A 19710-nucleotide genomic window follows, 5' to 3' on the forward strand; every position below is an offset into this window, starting at 1 on the left:
GCATTAACTTGTTGAGCAGTCTCCTGAGATGGAAAGGTGAGGGAAAACCTGAAACCATGACAAAACATTCCCTGAGATGACAGTGAGAACCAGGGCGAACGTTCAGCAAGTGACTGACCTGCCAGACTCTGGCTAAGTGACTTCAAAGTGCTTCTCACCTAATATTCACCATAATCCTACGAGGCTGGTCCACTAAGAACCCACAATTTACAAACGAGAAAGTGGCATTTCACTCAATAGTTTGACCACGGCCCCACAGCTAAGCAGTGCTGAGCCCAGGTTCTCCACACGGCTTGCACTCCTCATGACACCCTTGTGCTGTGCTTATACCAAACACAGAAACTGGATGCTGCGGCTAACTGGCAATTGTTATCAACAATTCCTCCTATTTAAAAATGTGTGTCAAAACAGTCTTGTGCTATGTTTAATGTTACAATAAGTAAATACAGATTTTTAATGATTAAATCTACTTATAAGTGGGTAACGCTTTTCTCTGTTTTATTTGTGGAATTTTATATATAATCTTGTTTGAAATCAGAATCCTACTGCTTAAAAATAAAAGTTTGAAGACTATAAAGTAGTTATGTAGGAGAATAATTATTCACATGGAAAGGTATTTATAATTTTTTAAGTATAAAAAAATATATATACTGAAACAAAATAATTCCCCACCGACAACAGCAGTAAGAACCTCATGCATACAGTAAAACTGACTGGGTAGAATCCTAAGAGGTAAGGGGGAAAATGAAAGGAAATTCTTATAATTTTCTAATTGCTTTTCTGTGTTTTACAGGAACTTCAACTACTACATGATCTCTTTAATAAGGAAAAAGAACATTTAATAATGTTTATTTTTTAAAGAACCCATATTATAAGCACCATAGAATTTCTATGTCTACCTCTAATTAGATCACCATTTTACCAAATTTCCAAGAAACACCAATCCAGTGTTAAGCGAAGACAGAACTCATAAAATGTTGAATGAATGAATAATTAATGAATGAAATATATCTGTAATATCTCTGTACTATATGATGACCTTTCACATAAAACTTAACGCAATAATGTGGCTGATAATAGAAATTATGGCAATATATTTGCTAAATGCATAGGCTAGATCCACAGGAACACAAAAACCTAACTTTTTAAAGGTTTCAGGCTTAGCATACATAATAGTCAACAAAAGTGGGCTGCATTTAAAGACACACCCTCAATTTCATGTCATCATGTGGGTTGAGCACAATGGAGATCTTCAGCTTCAGGATAAGGAAGGCTCTCATCATTGAGGTGAGGCTTCTTAAGACAGATGTCATTCAGCTGCCTGCAAACTATGTGGGGTCCCACAGACCACCACATGGGGTCCAATCTCACTTTTGCAGGCTTCAGGCACAATGTGACCTGGCTGCAAGCTCTACGCTCCACCTGATCTTCCACTATGCCTCTCTACACATACCTTATCAAGTACTTGAGAGGACGAATTAGCATTGCCTGAGTCTATCTCATACTCTTCCGCACCAAGGCTTCGCTGCCGCCACTAAGTAACTCTGCGACCTGGCAGACATCACTCGGCCACTGTGGATGCAAGTGAGTGCACTGAACATCCATGAGCTCCAAGATGCCTTCAGCAGTAACACGCTACGAGGTGTCAACCCCTCCTCATCCTTTCAGAACGCACGTGGATTGGGTCCTGGAAATAATTTTACCATTTTTTATGCCATGGCTGAGATGCTGTCTCCTCTGTGAGAACTTCACCTGGGTTCAACACAATCCTTCTTTATGTACTCCCCTGGCCTCTCTCTTTTCCCATTCAAATCTGTATTATAATAACTTATAAATATTGAGTCACTTTTTATGCTATATCCTTAAAGGCAGGATAATTTCTTGTATCATCTTCATTGCCATAAATGAGTGCTTTAGTCTAGACAAGATATCATAAATGGGTTGAATAACTGATTAATTAAAATGGTTTTCTTACTTTGAGAAATGCAATAAAATCAGTGGAAAAGCAGTTGTAAGATAAAAGTATAAAATCTAAATGTTAAGATTATAGAAAATGGAAAAGAATGTTATATTTTTTAAACAGTAACTAAATTATGCATGATATTATAATAGCAGAGACATGTCATAAATTTGTCGAAACCCACAGAATGTTCACCATCCAGAGTGAATCCCAATTGAAAGTATAGACTCTGGGTGAGAAAAATGTCAATGCAGGTTCATCAGCTGTAACGCATGGACCGCCTGCTGCAGGATGTTGATAACGGAAGAGGCTCTACATGTGTGGGGTAAGGGATACACGACCCACTTCTGGACCATCCTCTCCATTTTATTGTGAACCTAAAACCACTTTAAAATATAGTTTATTTTTAAAAGTCACTAAAATTAGGTAATTAGCTCCCAACCTAATATATGGATTCATGGTGGTTAGAAAAACTATACTTCTAATTGGGATTTAACAGGCTTTTAATCCATCATGGCGGCCCACCTGATTTGACTGCTCAGTGATGAGTCATTACCTGTAGTCACACCAGGGGCATCTGTAGGGCTTTTCTCCAGTGTGTACACGTTTGTGCCGAGTCAAATGGGACTGAGTTGTGGAGGCAAAGTTACACTCATCGCATTTGAAAGGTTTTTCTCCTGTAATATATCAAGAAATATTATAGATGAATAATAGTAACTGGAAATGAAGGAATAAACCTGGCATTGACAATTTAAAAAACACTTATTTCCATGAAATGCCAAGAATATGATTCAATGGACTCCACACATTTAGGACATTTGAATATTTATTCTCAGAGTGAGAAAATTAGAAGATATCATTGATTTTTGTTTCTATATTAGAACGTCAGCAAAGTATAGATTATATGGTTAAGGTTCATTTTACATAAACAGGAATCTAAATTCTATGGATGGTTCAGCACTGTATTTATAATGGTTTAATAAACCATGTTACATCAGAGCCATTAAAAAAATCTTAGGTTAAAACCAAGGATAGGCATATAACAGAGATATACCGTGAATATATAATTTAAAACTGAGTAAAATCTTAACATTAGATATGAAGAAAAATAAATAAAATCAAGCTGTAAATAGGCACCACTTTAAAAAGTGTCAGAAGCAACAAAAAATACCACTGTATTAAGCTGAGTAAAAAGAGGCCCCAAAGAAATATTTAGAATATTTAATACCACATTAAAATATACCAACCCTGTGTAGATATAACAGACACATAAATAGACAGACAGACATAGTTAAATAGACAGACAGACATAGCTACACAGCACTTAATGGCAGGGACAGGTTCTAAGCAACGTATGATTAGGCAATTGCATTGTAGTGAGAATATCCTGCATGCACTTATACAAACCTAGATGGCACAGCCTACTACACACCTACCTAGATGGTGTAGCCTATTCCTCCTGGGCTACAAACCTGTACAGCATGCTACTGTACTAAATACTGTAGGCAACTGTAACACAATAATAAGTATCTGTGTATCTAAACACATCTAAACACAGAAAAGGTACAGTAAAAAGACAGCGTTATAACCTCATGGGACCACCATTGTGTATGTGGTCTGTCATTGACCAAAAGGTTATGTGATGCTTGACTATGTGTGTGTGTGTGAACGTGCTTATAAAATGTAACCGTTCTGCCCATGAGAAGTTCATGGCTTGCCAAGGACAGGAAGATAGTGAAATTATCTTCAACAAAGTATTTCCTTCCTTCATTTGACACCTCCTTCTCCTTTAAATAATTCCTCCCCATCCCACACACATTCAAAGAATCATCAAGTCTTATCAGCTTTTAATTCCAGTAGCTGCATTGGCTGGTAGGCACTGAAAACAAGGATATTTAATTTTAATTAATGTAAATTTAAATGTAAAAACTGATACTCGACTGAGCTATTGAAAAAATGTTTAAATATGGTTGGAACAGCTTGGGAATGTGAATCTACTTTTTGAAGTGTAACTTTTATCAAATCTAAATATAGACCATATATTTCAGATGAAAATTTAGCCTCTGAATTGAGATGTTCTAAATTGTAAAATACCAAATTTCAAAATCGCAGTACAAAGATTATAACAAAAATATTGTTAATAATGTTACATTGATTTGATGTAGAAATTATAATAATTTGAATTTGGTTAAATTAACTGTTGTAAAAATGTTTACACCTGTTACGTTTTCTTTTTTTTAAATACAGCTACCAGGAAACAATATTATACATGTATACATCACATTACATTTGTATCAGACAGTAATGATTTAGAAAAAACCTCACTCCCCTACTCTCAAAAAAAAAAAAAATCTATAGTAATATTGTTCTCAACATTTTTCCTGGCAAATTTTACATATAAGATGGATTAATTTTACATATGTTCAATAACTCTACTTGTTATTTCTTACTTTCCATGTTTTTGTGATTGCTGTATGAGTATACTGACTTACTTAGAAAATGAGGAGTAAAATATCTTACTTTAAAAGTACTCTCTATCAGTTCGGCTATCAACAAAACCATATCTGTCCTGAAAATTAGAACGTTTAGAAGTTTGCCCTACATTCTATGTCTATTTATACTGCTTACACATAATTGTAGTAACATTTAACTGAATCCATATACAACCCATTTGGTGGTATTTTCTCTCTTATTGCAGCACAGTAGTTAGATGAAGCCAGATGGACTTCAATTCTGATCCTAGTTTTGCCACATTTCACTTGCTACCTGTTAGACCCTTTGAACAAGATCAAGAGAATAACACCACCAAACTGCAGGGTGATTGTGAGGATTAAAGACAACAAAAAATATGGAAAGAGTATACTTAACACAGAGTTCTCAATAGCCAGTGGCTTTTATCATTATGATGACAGAACTGCCTAAACACTGATAATTGTCAACAAGTCTCTGCCAAAGATGAAAGAAGCACACAAATGCTTCTCATCAAGAGCTCATAACCAGGAAAAAGATGAACAGCTAGCAAACATAAAATAATTCATGGTTTTGCATAGTTACTGAATATGACATAAAGATATCACTTAACAGATCCTACCAGGAAATATTTGACTTATTTTTTTTTAAAGACTATATACCAAGCAGAGTAAAAATCTGAATTGAAAGGGATTTTTGTCTCTTTCAGCCTTTTGTCTTTAAGATAAATCCCATCTATAGTACCCTATTCAAGTGGTCACCCAAGGTCTGCTTGAATAACTCTTTGTTCTCAGTCTCTAAACCTCTGGTCAAATGACTTAAATTGCTATAGACAGCTCAATTGTACTGAAATGACTTACACACAAATTTACTTTTATGATGATGGCAGATTTTGCTTTAATTTGATGGAAAATATATGATATTCATACTGCATAAGAATAAAAAATAGCTGAAGCTATTCAAATTTGACACAGGAATATTCTGTATCATGAAATCATATGAACACCCACACATAGCATCTATAAGATTTGATTTTGTTCATTTAAACAAATAAATAGTAATTTAATGCACACCAATGTCAAAGTGCAGTACACATGACAAACAGAAACACAAAGGAAGCACTGGTCTAGATAAAATGCCACCTATTATAAATTATTTTACTAACTTGACTTATATCTGTCTAGACTGCCCATATGAGGCCGAATGTATAAAGCATTTTAAACAGCTTCAATGAGGCATAATTGACACACAAAAACGTCCATTTGGTAAGTTTTGTTATTGATGAAACTCTGCCACAATCAAGATCATGAACACAACCATCACCCCCAAAAGGACTCCTTTTAACTTCCCAATTCCCTGTTCATCCCTTTGTCAAGCCACCACGCTTTCTGTCACCATTATATTAGTTAGCATTTCCTAGAAATTTATGTACCTACATACTTATGGTATGAATTCTCTACTATCTGGACTCTTTCTCTCAGCATAATTATTTTCTGACTCATCCATGCTACTATGAGTATAAATACTTCATTTATTTTCATTGCAGAGTAGTATTCCATTATACGAGTGTACCAAGTTTGATCATCCATTTGTCTACTGAAGGACATTTGGGTTGTTTCCATTTTTGGCTACTACAACAAATAAATCTTCTCTGAGCCTTCACATGCAGTCATTATATGAACATATATTTCCTCATTCCTTGGGTAAATCCTGGAGGATGATAGGTATATGTGTATAATATGGTAGGTATATATTTTGTTTTGTAAGAAACTGCCACACTGTTTCACAAAGTGGTCTGAACATTTTATATTCCTACCAGCTATGTATGACTTGCTTCAAATCCCTGCCAACACTTGTTGTAGTCAACGCTTTACACCTGCATTCCTCCGAGGGTGCCAAGGATCTTTCCATGTTCTCACCTGCCATACCTTTATATTCTCTGGGGAAGTATCTGCTTCAACTTTTTGACTTATTTTTAAATGGTTGTTTGCTTTCTCAGGATTGTGTTTTGAAAGTTCTTTACATATTCTGGATAAAAATTATTTATAAAATTGGTCACTTAAATGTACTTTGTCATTTGTCTTAAGTCTGTTTACAGTGCCTTTTAAAGAGAAGTTTTACTTTACAAAGTTTTCAATTTATCAACATAATTTTTCAGGTTATTTTTTATTTTATAAATCAGGCTACTGATGTCATATCAAAGAAATCATTAATCCAAAGTCAGAAATAATTTTCACCTATGTTTTCTTCTAGAATTTATATAGTTTTAAGTTTTGCATTTAGATTATGATCATTTTGAGTTAATTTTTGTATATGGTACAAAGTATGGGTCAAAATTCATTTTCATTGCACATAGATAGCCAACTGCTCCAACATAGAACGTTGAAAAAACTAAATTGCCTTTGCTCCTTTGTAAAAAAAAAAAACCAATTCACCATGTAGTATAGGTCTATTTCTGTAATCTCCATTGTCTTCCACTGACAAACATTTGACTATCTTGATGCCAATACCAGAAGAGTTTCATTACTGCAACTTCATAAGAAGTCTTGACATCAAGAAGTGTAAATCCTCCTATCTTTCTCAATGTTGGTGACTTATTTCAAGCCTTTGAATTTCCGTATAAATTTTAATATCAGCTTGTCAACATCTTTAAGAAAAATAGCCTGATGGAATTTGGATTGATCGATGAGAATGAAATGGAAATCCTAATAATATTAAATTGTCTGATCTATAAACTTGGTACATTGCCCTGTTCAGGTGTTCTTCAATTTCTCTCAGCAGTGTTCTGACGTTTCTACCATTAGGGTTTCACACATCATTTGTTAAATTTATCTTTAAATATGGTGCCTTATTTAAAAACAATTGACAAATAGATGCACAGGTCTATTTTTGGATGGTATTCTGTTCTATTGGTCTGTGTGCCATCTTTATACCCCCAAAATACAATTATGATTACGGTAGCTGTATAAATAAGACTTAGGTAGGTAGTATAAATCTTCTACTTTTAATAATATAAGTCTAAGTGGTCAAGCAATTTAAACATTTTGTTCAAAATTAGCTGGGCACGGTGGCAGGCGCCTGTAGTCCCAACTACTCCGGAGGCTGAGGCAGGAGAATGGCGTGAACCTGGGAGGCGGAGCTTGCAGTGAGCTGAGATCGCGCCACTGCACTCCAGCCTGGGTGACAGGGCGAGACTCCGTCTCAAAAAGAAAAAGAAAAAAACATAAACAAAAACAAAAAAAGATTTTGTTCATTATGCAAATTCACAAATATATTCTGATGTCTCCTTATTCCATTCAATCTAAGTGTTTATAAAATGTTTTGGCCTTATAACTCACTGCTCTTTTGTTTATTGTAATAGTATTGGTAGGTGTCCTCAAACTATTCATTTTTTCATAGATTCTGCTGATATTTGAAGTGGAGTAAAAGGATGACATCATGAACTCCACTGCCTAAGTCAATGGTATAAGTTAAAGGTCATCTAAGACCTCTGAGCTTCATTTTCTTGGTTTCGTAGTTTAACATAACCTCTTTAAAAACTCTGTTTAATGTAGCTCATTTTATTTAAACTTACATGAAAATCTTTATGTGACAAATTTTAAATTTAAAAACAATCCTTCTAAAGAATAATGTCATATATATTCTCTATAGTTCACATTAACCTAGTATTATATTGTAATAAATTATAAATGGTCTTTTCATATTTCCTTTGACCATACAATAGATTACACTGTGTAATATTAAGCGAGTTTGAATTATATACAGGACGACAGGGAAAAATATAATGCTACAAAAATATCATGGTACATAAAATCCTATGCTAAGCAAGGCTCACACAACTGAGCTCTTGATAGTTTAAGTTCATGTCAATTTATACAACCACAGATTATTCAAATCTGTATATAATAGTTAATTTGTAACTCATCAATCAGATACATATTCAACACTATCACTCTAATACATAATTTGGTAATTCTTCTTCTCTTTTATGGGTAATTTCTTCGGGAAAATACACTACAGAAATATAGAAGGAGTTTTGTATTTGTTAGTCTCAATATGTAGACAAAAATATAGACTTGACTTCTAGATTGTAAAGTTTGAAAGAAAATATCACACATTTGAAATAAGAATTTAAGTTTGCTAAATATTTGCTAATGGTTTGAAGATGACATATATTATATGAAAAGATATATACCTGTTAAGGAAAAACTGATGGCAGACTGATCAAACAGGTTTGGTGCATATTGGTAAAAGTGCTGCTTTAAAATCTTTTGTCATTTCAAAGGCAAAAGGATGCAAAAATCTAAGTAAGATATTGACTATTCTCAAACAATGTTATCTGTAAGTCAACAGGGCTACCTGTACATGTGCTTTTCCAAAAAGCAGAAAAGGATGAAATTTCCTTTCCTCCTATTTCCCTCTTACATAACAGTACCTATTAGTTTAAATTGTGTGGCTTTTCACACTTTCTGTTACAAGCAGTAATCTTGGCTCAAATCACCATTAAGAAACCTACTGCATCTCAGGCCCCATTGATAAGGAAAGCCAGAGGATGAACAGCAGAAGGGCTGTTGTCATAGTGCGGTGTCCTTTGTGTGTCAACTGTCCGTCAGATGGGCTGACCGCGTCTCACGGAAACACACACTCGCATTCCTCTGGGCGGGCTGGTGGTTATTAAGCTGGCCAAGACTGTTCAACCACACGTGAGGATCTGCTCCTGTGCCCTTGAATCAAGGGTCCCTGACAGGTGATAAAAGTAAATCTCAGAATGGAAGATGTTTTGTGTCAGCTCCCTGGACAGTCTGTATTGCGGTGAGGAATTATTTACACCATTTGGAGCACTTTTGATACCTATCCCTTTCCAAGCTGATTATAATTTGCGTGGGTACTCTGTGGTAAAAAGGTAAACCATGTCAAAGAGGAATACATCAGAGAAATATAGATTTCAAATGCACCATACAAGTCTGGCCTTGGGGGAAAAAGGTTGCGTGTTGCTTAAATATTTTAAATCCAGCATAAAAGTTAAGTGCCTAGACTGAGTTGTGCTTAGCTGTTTTGTTGAAGCAAACGGTCTTAAGAACTGACTTTGGTGTTAAAGAATCATGTTTGATTTGTGCTACAGAGGCAGATAAATGCCAAAAAGACAGATACCTCTGTCTGTGAGACATTGTCCTATATGGTATAAAGTTAATAGCAAAGTAATAAGGAGCCTCTGGACCTGACATAAAATATAAAGTTGTGCCAGCTCAGTGCAGGCTTCCTGATCGATCTATCACTGGGAATGCCCGTGATCACAGCATTCCTGTCTCCACTGCGATGGGCACTGACCTGCCCACTGGCAGAGGTGGCACAGCAGTCTGTTGTTCCCTGGGGCCATACCAGATGGGACAAGGTGAACTTCGATGGCATTTAAACAGTAACAATTTGAGCACTGATAAAATGAAAACATTAAGAATAAAAAAGCCCTCAAGAGCATACTGTTACCATAACTATTTCCAATTTCCAACTTCGTCACAACAGTGGTCAAGAACAATTGCCACTAACTGGGCCCCTCCTGTCATCTCTTATGCTGAATCCTTAAGCCAGTGGATTAAAATCATGCATGCACAGGTGGCTTCTATAAACTTAAAATGGACTTTGTTTTCAAAGTTTAGTTTATGTTTCCAACATTATGCTAAACATTGAATTTCCCATTAACTCAATAATTCATACCCCTTTTGAAAATCTGAATGATATTCACACATCTAAAAGGAATGGCTGGCATTAGTTTGCATTGATCTTGCAAATGCCATATTGGGCAATGAAGCTACTTGTACCTAACTTGTTAAATACAGCATATCAAGAATCGTTAATGTACCATAAATCACACATTTTATGTATTTTAATTTCATGCCATTTTGAGTATGACTGACAAACTCAACCATTCTCATGAGACCTAAAGAAAAGTAGGACATTTAGTTACCAATTTTGTCATCAAGTGACTTATCATATGAACTAGGACACATTTTAGAGTAAAAAGTGGTTCCATTAATAATTACAAGAAACTACCATAAATCAGCACTGTCCTAGGCACACATAAATTAGTATTATGAAAATAATTACTCATAAGACCCATTAGATTATATAAAGTAGGTAATACAATTTGATAAATGTTTAACACTTTTCATCCTTAAGTGTTCCTGATATGGTTTGGCTGGGTCGCCACCCAAATCTCATCTTAAATTCCCAAGTTGTGGGAGAGACCTGGTGGGAGGTAACTGAATCATGGCAATAGGTCTTCCTCATGCTGTTCTCCTGATAGTGAATAAGTCTGACAAGACCTGATGGTTTTAAAAAGGGGAGTTTCCCTGTGCAAGCTCTCTTCTCTTGTCTGTCGCCATGTAAGATGTGCCTTTCACCTTCCGCCATGATTGTGAGGTCTCCCCAGCCAAGTGGAACTGTTAAGTCCAATAAACCGCTTTCTTTTGTAAATTGCCCAGTCTCGGGTATGTATTTATCAGCAGTGTGAAAACGGACTAATATAGTTCCTAATCAAGGAATCTACTTTATTTCAATGAAATCACCAAGAATGTACATAATGGAGAAAAAAAAGTCCTCTACAATGACCATAATTAACTCTTATGTTGCTTTTTGATGTCTTCTATTTTTAATACCAAGAACAATTGAAACAGCATTGACTTCAAATCCTATCACAGATGGATTGACAGACAGGAGGGTGGGGAGGGAGACAGGGAGGTAGGCACAGAGACAGAGAGGAAGGGAGGGGGTAGACATGTAGCTATCGAAATAGGGAGGCGGGTGATTAGCTACTAGGTGGGTAGAGAGAATGACTGAGAGGGAGTCTGGCTGACAAAGACTCCCCATTTTCCACCCACGAGGCCTAAGGCAGAGATTTGCCGACAGAGAAGATAGTCTCCTGTATCTTTGGAAGCCAACCTGCTGTTTTACTTCTACTTAACATGAATTTACTGAGGGTACCTGCTTCTTGAAATATGGAATATGTCTACATTTTAAATATATAAAAACAGATGATTTAAAATCGTATGTTATTCGACTAGAATTATCTGTAGACCTTCAAGTGCACAGATGTTACAAAAATTAAAAAGGAAAGTAATTGACGACATCAAGAATTGAGGTTGGGGTGTCTGCCGCCTTGCCATCCTTCCTGTAGAGAAGGGGCCAGTGCGGACGCGGAACTGACCTGTGTGCTGCCGGCGATGCTTGGTGAGGGCGTGGCGGGTCCCGCCGGCAAAGCCGCAGAGGTCACACAGAAACGACTTCTCGCCTGTTGCAACAATAAACAGATGAGGGACTGCGGAGGTCACAGATCATTAAAACATATCTATCAAGGCTTTCAGGGTTACTAATTCCTCCAATCAAATGTTTCCATGTAAATATGTCAAATGGGAATGAAATTACCACTGCGGTTTATTGACTGTGATAAAATCTGAAAAGCACCACTGAACATAATTACATACTTGTCAGACCCATAAAAATTAGCTTTATTATCAATGGAATGGTTTTGTACAACTTCATTTCTGGTAGATGTCTTCCAGATGGGGCTGCTTTATGCACTTGAACAGTTTTTATGCATATCCTGATTTTTTACAATTCCCATACATCTGGCCTTTCTGAGCTGGGTAAAGATTGCTTGGAATAGTTAATATACAGTATATATGGTTCTGCTTAAAGAAAACAGATTGAATTTTCCAACAACTTAAGGATATTGAATTGGTTCTACCTGATTCTATTAGGGTCTTCCTTAATCACTTCCTTCTTAATAATATGAATTAAATGGTTTCCTTGAACATGCTGAAGATCCCAAGTAACAATAAAATCTATATTAGTACCAATAGCAATTCCATGCTGTTTATGTTTCTCGCTTTTACGGCATAAAAAAGAAAGTCTGGGGATTGCTAAAGAAATTGTACAAAAATTCATACTATTCATCTTTAATGATAGCTCTGGATTGGAAACCTTTGCAACACTTAGGGACAGATTTGGCAGACTTAGTATTTGTTAAATGTGTGCAAATGCTCATTTTTTTAAGCACTTTTACACAAGCTAACATTTGCCCTACAGTTTATAAATGCAATCTATCTTTCCACTGCAGCATATTTAGGCAGTAAGTGCTGGCCAGCTAGGCAGATCATCCCATAAGACTCACAAAGAAAGGCAAAACAGAAGAAAAATGCCAACCTTAGAGAGATTCAGTGAAATTATAAAATGCTTTTCCAGAAATAAAATAAATCATGTGTATCTATCTTTACCTACTTTACTCATTTAGACATTTAATGCAACAAGTCTTTCAAGAGTTTGGCCAGAGTCAGGCTGTGTTGTTCTCAATCCCTTTGGTATATCATAACAGAAACTTAACTTGCAGCATTTTGGAAATTATAATTGCCTTTTTAAGGTTCTAATAAATAGCACATATAGGGAGAATAACTTCAGTCATCAAAAGAGTCTTCCCTTTACTTAAGAACATTACTGGCTTTTCTACTTTCAACAAACAAATATACTTCAAGAGAGTTTTAACCAAATTATGCTTAATCTAATTTCGTAAGGTATGTTAAAATGTTCATTATTATCATTTTTAAAATAAGGCTGAATTTAACTATTTTTGCTATCTTTAGTTTCCTATTTTGCAGCTAAGTTTATTCCTTGGTATTATTATTTCAATATAGAAAGAATAGAGTAGATGGGCTGTAAAGAATAGTTTAATTATAATCACTCATTTAATTATTTAATCGATTTGAAATAAATCTTTCTAACTAGCTGTATTATCAATTAAATAACACTGAAAGTAGACTTTTTTTAATCCCACAAGACAATTTGCTCGTTAATATTAACACAGTTTTCTATGTTGAGGCAAAATCGTTCCCTCCAATCAATTCCTCGTTGCAGGTCCATGGGTGCTGCCTGCTGTGCGTATGAGGAGTGTGTGTGCAGCACCACACACACATCTGGTGGTGTGTGCTAGTGGCAGTGTCAGTGCCGTATCATTCAATAAGCAACATTTCTAATGAGGAAAGCGCAATCTTAGGACTTCTGGATTCAAGTATTCTTCCTTTCTGTCATTTATGAACTTCTTTGTGGCCTGCATCTTGTGAAATAAAAACATGAACAAGCATAGAAAATCCCTCTTAAGATTTATATTTTCTACATGCATAGATGCTGCAATTTACATATATGCTGTATATATTTTTATATATTTTTATTCCTTTCCCTATCGTAAGATTTATACATACAAAAACACAAAATTATTAATTTTCTATGTGATTTGATTCTCAATACATTAGTGACCTTGATTTTTTTATGTGTACGATTTTATTCAGGATGTTAGTCTCCAATGGATATCATATTTGCCTAGGTGGCTTGATTTGTTTTTCATTCTCAACTCAATTTTCACTTGCCATTTTTTTTTTTTGGGAGTGGGTTGGGGTGTTAGGGTTGATCAGCAGCCAAATGGAGTGTTTTTTGAGAAAAAAAATTTTAAGAAAAAAACTAAAGGTAAAATTTCCTGAGTTTAGAGGGGGTTCATTCAGCATGCCCTATTTATATGATAGCAGAGATATAATGGGAGACTTCTTTTTGTAACAACTTGAATTAGTTTCAAGTGTGCCATTTTGCATTCAAATGTAAAAAGACACGGAAACTAATCCTTTATTTTCTATTAGAAAACAGCCACTGTCCCCTATCTCTCATTATGGTGCAGACTACAAGACCTAACAACAAAAATCTATATTATTGATCCAGCCAAGTCTCCACAATTATTCTTTAGAAGGAAACGCCGACGATAAATTACATCTGCACTGGCTTTTCATCTGCTGTTCGATATAAGTGATCTCTCAGGGCAGGCTGGAGACCTTAAATCGTCAACACCCTTGTCAAGGAAGCTAAGGAGGCCTGGGCTTCCCACAAACTGCTTGAGAAGAACTTTTAACCTATGATTTCTAACAATAATATAAAATTCTTGGCAATCAGAAGAACATTTTGGAATGCTGATTAAAATTTATTATTTTTTCTTCCCTGAAACAAAATACATTCTGAGAGGTGTAAAGAGAAAGAAGACCAAAAAAATATCAAACAGCTCACAGGAATGTGGCCATAGTGCTAGAGAGAGAGACTCAAATATAAGCTTGTGAGGAAGTTTTGGGCCCACTAGACTTAGACTATGAAAAAGAAATCACAAACATCACAATAGGGTCTTACTGGGATTTACACTTACAAGGGCCCAACTGGGAGTTCTGGGACCACCCCTATCAAAGATGCACTCTCAGTGTTGCTTCGCCTGTCAATTCACGGGACTTCCACACCCTCTGTTACATGTTCTGATGTGAAATGTACGTGAATTTGAACATTTTTAATAATTTCCAAAAAAATTACAGTAGCTAAAAGTGGATTAGTGTCTTTGTATCAATTATCAAAGTATTTGTATATATTATCAAAAACTCTTGGATCTGATAGTATCCTCCTCAGAAGAAATACTAGTTTCTTAAAATGGTACATGAGAAACCAAGATTCACTAATGGTCAAACATATTATGGAAATTCGTTTACATCAGTAACAAAACACAAGACTAATTCTCTTTGAAAACTTAAACTCTCCATATGACCTTCTGTAAAGATCTTCTAAAAAGATGCGTTAAACACATACAAATATATATACATATACATACACCCACCATAAATGAGCTTCTAAATATAAACTTATTTTATGTAAACACATTCACACGCAAGCACAAATGTCACTTTACAATTGCCTTCTCCCTGAAAAATAATGAAATGATACCATACCTATAAATATACAATTACCACAATCTTAAAGCAGGACATCATTTCCATTGATTACTATGAAGATGGGATAATTAATGCCTCTGTCCCCACAGTCCACCCAGTCTACCTCTGCCCAGCCTCATGGGACAGGAGGGCGGCGCGGCACACCTGTGTGCGTCCTGTAGTGGTCTTTCATGGCGGAGGCTGTGAGGAATGAGTAATGGCACGTGGGCCAGGTACATTTAAACGGCTTTTCTCCCGTGTGGAGTTTCATGTGGTTGTTCAGGGCCCACTTCTCTGTGAAACTTCTATCACATAAGTGGCATGTAAATTTCCTGCATGAAGGAGAGAGAAAACAATGTAAATACGGCCCGCACACCAGCACCGAGGGCCCCAGGCAGTGCGTGTGCGAACCCGGAGGTGCGGTGCGCATGCAGCCTCTGCGAGGAGCACTGCAGGCCTGGTCTGTCATGTCTGTATAACCAGGCATTGATTTTTCTGTCGAGGCCTGGCACTTCAGCCATTTATTCTCTGCTTTGCGGTTGGGCCCAACGGGTTTGAAAAATTCTGTTACAGTCCAGTCACCCCTGAGGCAAAAGTGAGAATAGATTTCACCTGTACAGGCCTACACCACTTATCCAGGGCATGGGCTGTCAGAGCAAAGGCTAAATGAAATGCTATCCATACTCAACCACTCCGACAAGCCCTGCTGTCTGCTGGTGTGCGGCTAGTACGGCTGGAGCAGGGACGCTGCTGCACGCACCCGGCGGCCCTGCACCACTACAGCTGCAGGGAAGAAAAGGCAAACCCCAAAGGTGTTTCCTGAACCAGGGGTCCTTCTGTGTGACCATGTGGGTACATAAAAAGGTTCCTTTGATAAGAATAAAAATAGATCATAACTATGCATTTTTATAAACTCAGTCTTTGAGAAAAACAAACCTTAACTATTTCCACTATGAAAAAAAATACTGAAAATAACAAATTAGTATTTATACAATATTTCAGGTTTACCATTTAAGACCTTATAATACCTTTAATAATAAAGGAACTCTGAACCATCAGCAGAACCTTGAATACTTCCTCCATTTGATCTTCTGCCCCTGTTCAATTGCATTCATGAAATAGTTCCTAACATTTACTTTATATTTCCAATGAGTTTAAAACAATCCCTGTATCTAATAAAATACTGTCCAGTTAATTCAGAATAATGAACAGTCAAAAGCAAAGTAAAACTCAATAATCAACAGTAAAATATTATAGCAAGTTGACAAGCACGATGCCACAAAAGATACTGTCTGGCAACTTGGGTTGGCTATCATAAATTTTAGCATTTTAATGCAATCAGAACTATGAGTTTAATATTATCTGTGCTTTAAATTATGATATGAATAAGGAGATGTTGAGTGTATACTTTCACATAGAGTCTTTAACCATGCTTTTACAAATTTCCTTTGCCCCATGATGGCTGATAAAGAATCCCAGGGTCCAAATAATTAACTTTCCTATTTTGAGGCAAATGTGAATTACCTTAACAAATTCATCACTTGGAATATCACAGATTTCTATGAATCAAATTATAAAATTGTCTTTTATAAAAATCTGTCTTTTATTCTATATAGTTATATTTTTAAAATGTAGCTCTTAAGTGTAATAGAAATAAAAATAGTTAAATATTTAAGAATTGCTATATAAGTTAAATGCTTCATTAATATTAAAATTGCCAATTTATTTATCTATATAATATATGTAAAGAGATACACTATATTTACACCCATTAACATGGACTAACTTTGAAATTACTATATCATTGGATCGTTACTTACTAGTACTAGAGAATGACAAATATAACTAAATACTTGAAAATGCACTGTAAAAAAATATCATGTCCGTATATCTCTTTGACGGGTCTTCATGCATTTAACATTTCAAAACCATGACAGGGATCTTATTTCCAAGATAAATTCCCCTATCTACTTATTTCTTCATGTATTTATTGTGGCTCTAACCTTCTCCTACAAGAAACAAATAAGGAGGTTAAGTAGATACTATCTTTTAACAAATAGTTTCTCCAGACTGTATTACAACTTTATGAATGACAAAATAAATCCCTCATTTTTAAATCTACTGTGATGTACATTTAACAAAATTACATCTATGAAACCTCAATATATGTACTCTATTATTCCTGTGTAATAAAAATGTTAAACTAAAGCTTGTGCCTGTCGTGAAATGACAAAAGCCAGATAACAAAGAACTAAGACTACCACTTGACTTTCAGGAAACCTCATGTGTTCTACAATTTGCTTTACGAAAATAAATAAGTTCATTCTGGCGCTTCAAAAAGAACCGGTATTACCTATGTGAACTGTCCTTATAAAGATCAAGATGTACTTAACAATGGGGTGTTTCCTGGAACTACACAAATTCTGAGTCTCAAATATTCTAAAATATTTGCCTTCACACAGCAACTCAGTAAGACCTCTACCATCACCCAAGGATCCTGGTCCTCCTGGGGACCAACAGGAAGTCTATCACGAGGAACCTCCCAGGCGAAACCTGAGCTAATAATGCACACGGCTCTGTCTTGCCGGGTGAACCCTGCAAGAAGAGGGACATCAGTGTGTGTTCTGGCTGGACAGCAGAAACACCTGAACACCCACTGTCCCCAACACACTGTTCCACACAGCACAGAGAAATCAAAGGAAGAGAGGAGTCAGGTTTGGCTTTCAAGGAAATTATAGGCTACTAAGAGAAAAATCATTCACAAAAATAAACTTAATGCCAGAAAAAAAATTAAATGCCATTATACATTTAAAAGAAGAGCAATTAGCAGGGCAGACAGATAAGAGAAGGCTTCCCAGAGGTGGCATTTAATTTAGACATTTAAAAATAGGTGACAACTGGAAATGCAGAGCTAGCTGGGAGGGTGTCAGAGACGGGAGATGCACAGTCCCAGAGCTAGGAGGCAAAGGTGCTGACAGGCCTCGCTGGCTGTGACTCCTCCTCACCTGCCACCCCCACGGAGATGCCCCTCCAGGCACCAGGGATAGGGCCAAGACCTGTGGCTTACCCGAGGCTGATTCAATGTTTTCAATGCTCTTCTATCCCCACATGGTGGACTTCCCAGAGAGATTTCTTGCATAACTGAATTTACAGTGTATTAAAGAGGTCTGTTTTGCAAAAGTTTGCTAGTGAAGATTGTTTTATAGGTCAGGTGAAGGATGTACAAAGATGAATAATTAGTAATTACGTAAAGATTACCATCTAAGAGGGTATGTAACACAAGCATGCATAAGAATATGATGGTATATGGTTCACCCTTGTTCTTGCGGCCCAGAAAATTGAAGCCCAGAAGAGAGAGCTGGGCTTCAACACCATTTGCAGTTCTCAGGTAACAGCGACTCTGCAATGCTTACTACAAGTTCAAAACGCCAAACAGTGCTACCAGAATTGAAATGAAAAAGGGCAATTTCTTATCTTCCCTTTCCTTGGACTTCACTAGATGTTTCTCTTGGATATAAAGAGATCTTAAAGGATTCAAAAGGAAAAAAAGTCACAAGCAAAAGAAATCAAAATGGATCCAGACTTATCAAGAGCAACATGGGTAAACATTAAATGTTCTACATAATACCTTTAGTGTCCTCTCAGCAGGTGTTTTCATTACAGAGTTCCTGGGACTGAGATGTCTATTACACTAAACTTTTGGAATAAGGCCCTTTCTCATGCAGGTAGCTATGATATGGAAGTCAGTTAAGAGTTAGTCTTCTAGCATAAATTTAAAAGAATTCCTTGTTTTTTTTGTTTTTTTTTTTTGTTTTTTTTTTTTAAGAGCCAGGGTCTTACCCTGTCACCTAGGCTGGAGGGCAGTGGCATGATCATCGCTCACTGCGGCCTCGGGACCTCCTGGTGTGTACAAGCAGTCCTCCTGTTGGGATTACAGGCTTCAGCCACCTCGCCTGGCAGGATTTCTAAATTAAATAAGGGGTTCCTAAAATTCTAAGCACTTTTTCTAGTATTCTTGAAATATTTATGAGAGGTTTCTTTCTTTAATACTATGTGTGTTGTTTTTTCATTAGCACCCTACCAAATGTGGGCTGACTCTGGCCTTAGCTCAGCTACCTGCTAAAATCAGGGAGCAGAGGTGCAAGCCAGGGTGCTCAGCACATGCCAAAGTATTTCTTCTCTGAAATTCTTTCATTATATGATTGATAATAACGGAGCCAAAATGAAAATCCACATCTTCAGACTGAAAAATTTTGAAGACAGAATACTAAATATCCTCATTGTCAGCTATATGACAATGACTAGAAACTCTCACCTGGTGTTGCTAGATGTCATGAATAAAGTTAATCTAAAGAATAAGCAGGGAACTGAATTATGATTATAGGATTAATAGCACTGTCCTAATAGATATTTTGGCCTTAAAGAAACTCTGTGTTAGAGCATTTTTCTATTTTTGAATGTCTAAATATCAGACAAGTTATGTCAAAATATATAATGTATAAT

General features: G+C 36.2%; 1 protein-coding gene across 3 annotated transcripts in view; it reads right to left on the reverse strand.

Annotated features, from left to right (window-relative positions):
* The window catches only part of ZNF407 (zinc finger protein 407), a 458743-nt gene that overhangs the window by 176146 nt on the left and 262887 nt on the right, over window positions 1-19710 (reverse strand). For 2 of the 3 annotated variants that reach the window (XM_005586435.5, XM_074023023.1), the window contains 3 exons: window positions 15373-15539; window positions 11631-11714; window positions 2517-2637 (listed from right to left, as the gene is read on the reverse strand). In XM_005586435.5, the coding sequence (XP_005586492.3) occupies window positions 2517-2637; window positions 11631-11714; window positions 15373-15539 (372 nt within the window). Of the gene's footprint in view, window positions 1-2485; window positions 2638-11630; window positions 11715-15372; window positions 15540-19710 lie in introns of all 3 variants that reach the window. The other variant, XR_012427389.1, reaches the window with a different exon arrangement.

This window comes from Macaca fascicularis, chromosome 18 (assembly GCF_037993035.2).
Source record: "Macaca fascicularis isolate 582-1 chromosome 18, T2T-MFA8v1.1".
Taxonomy (NCBI): domain Eukaryota; kingdom Metazoa; phylum Chordata; class Mammalia; order Primates; family Cercopithecidae; genus Macaca; species Macaca fascicularis.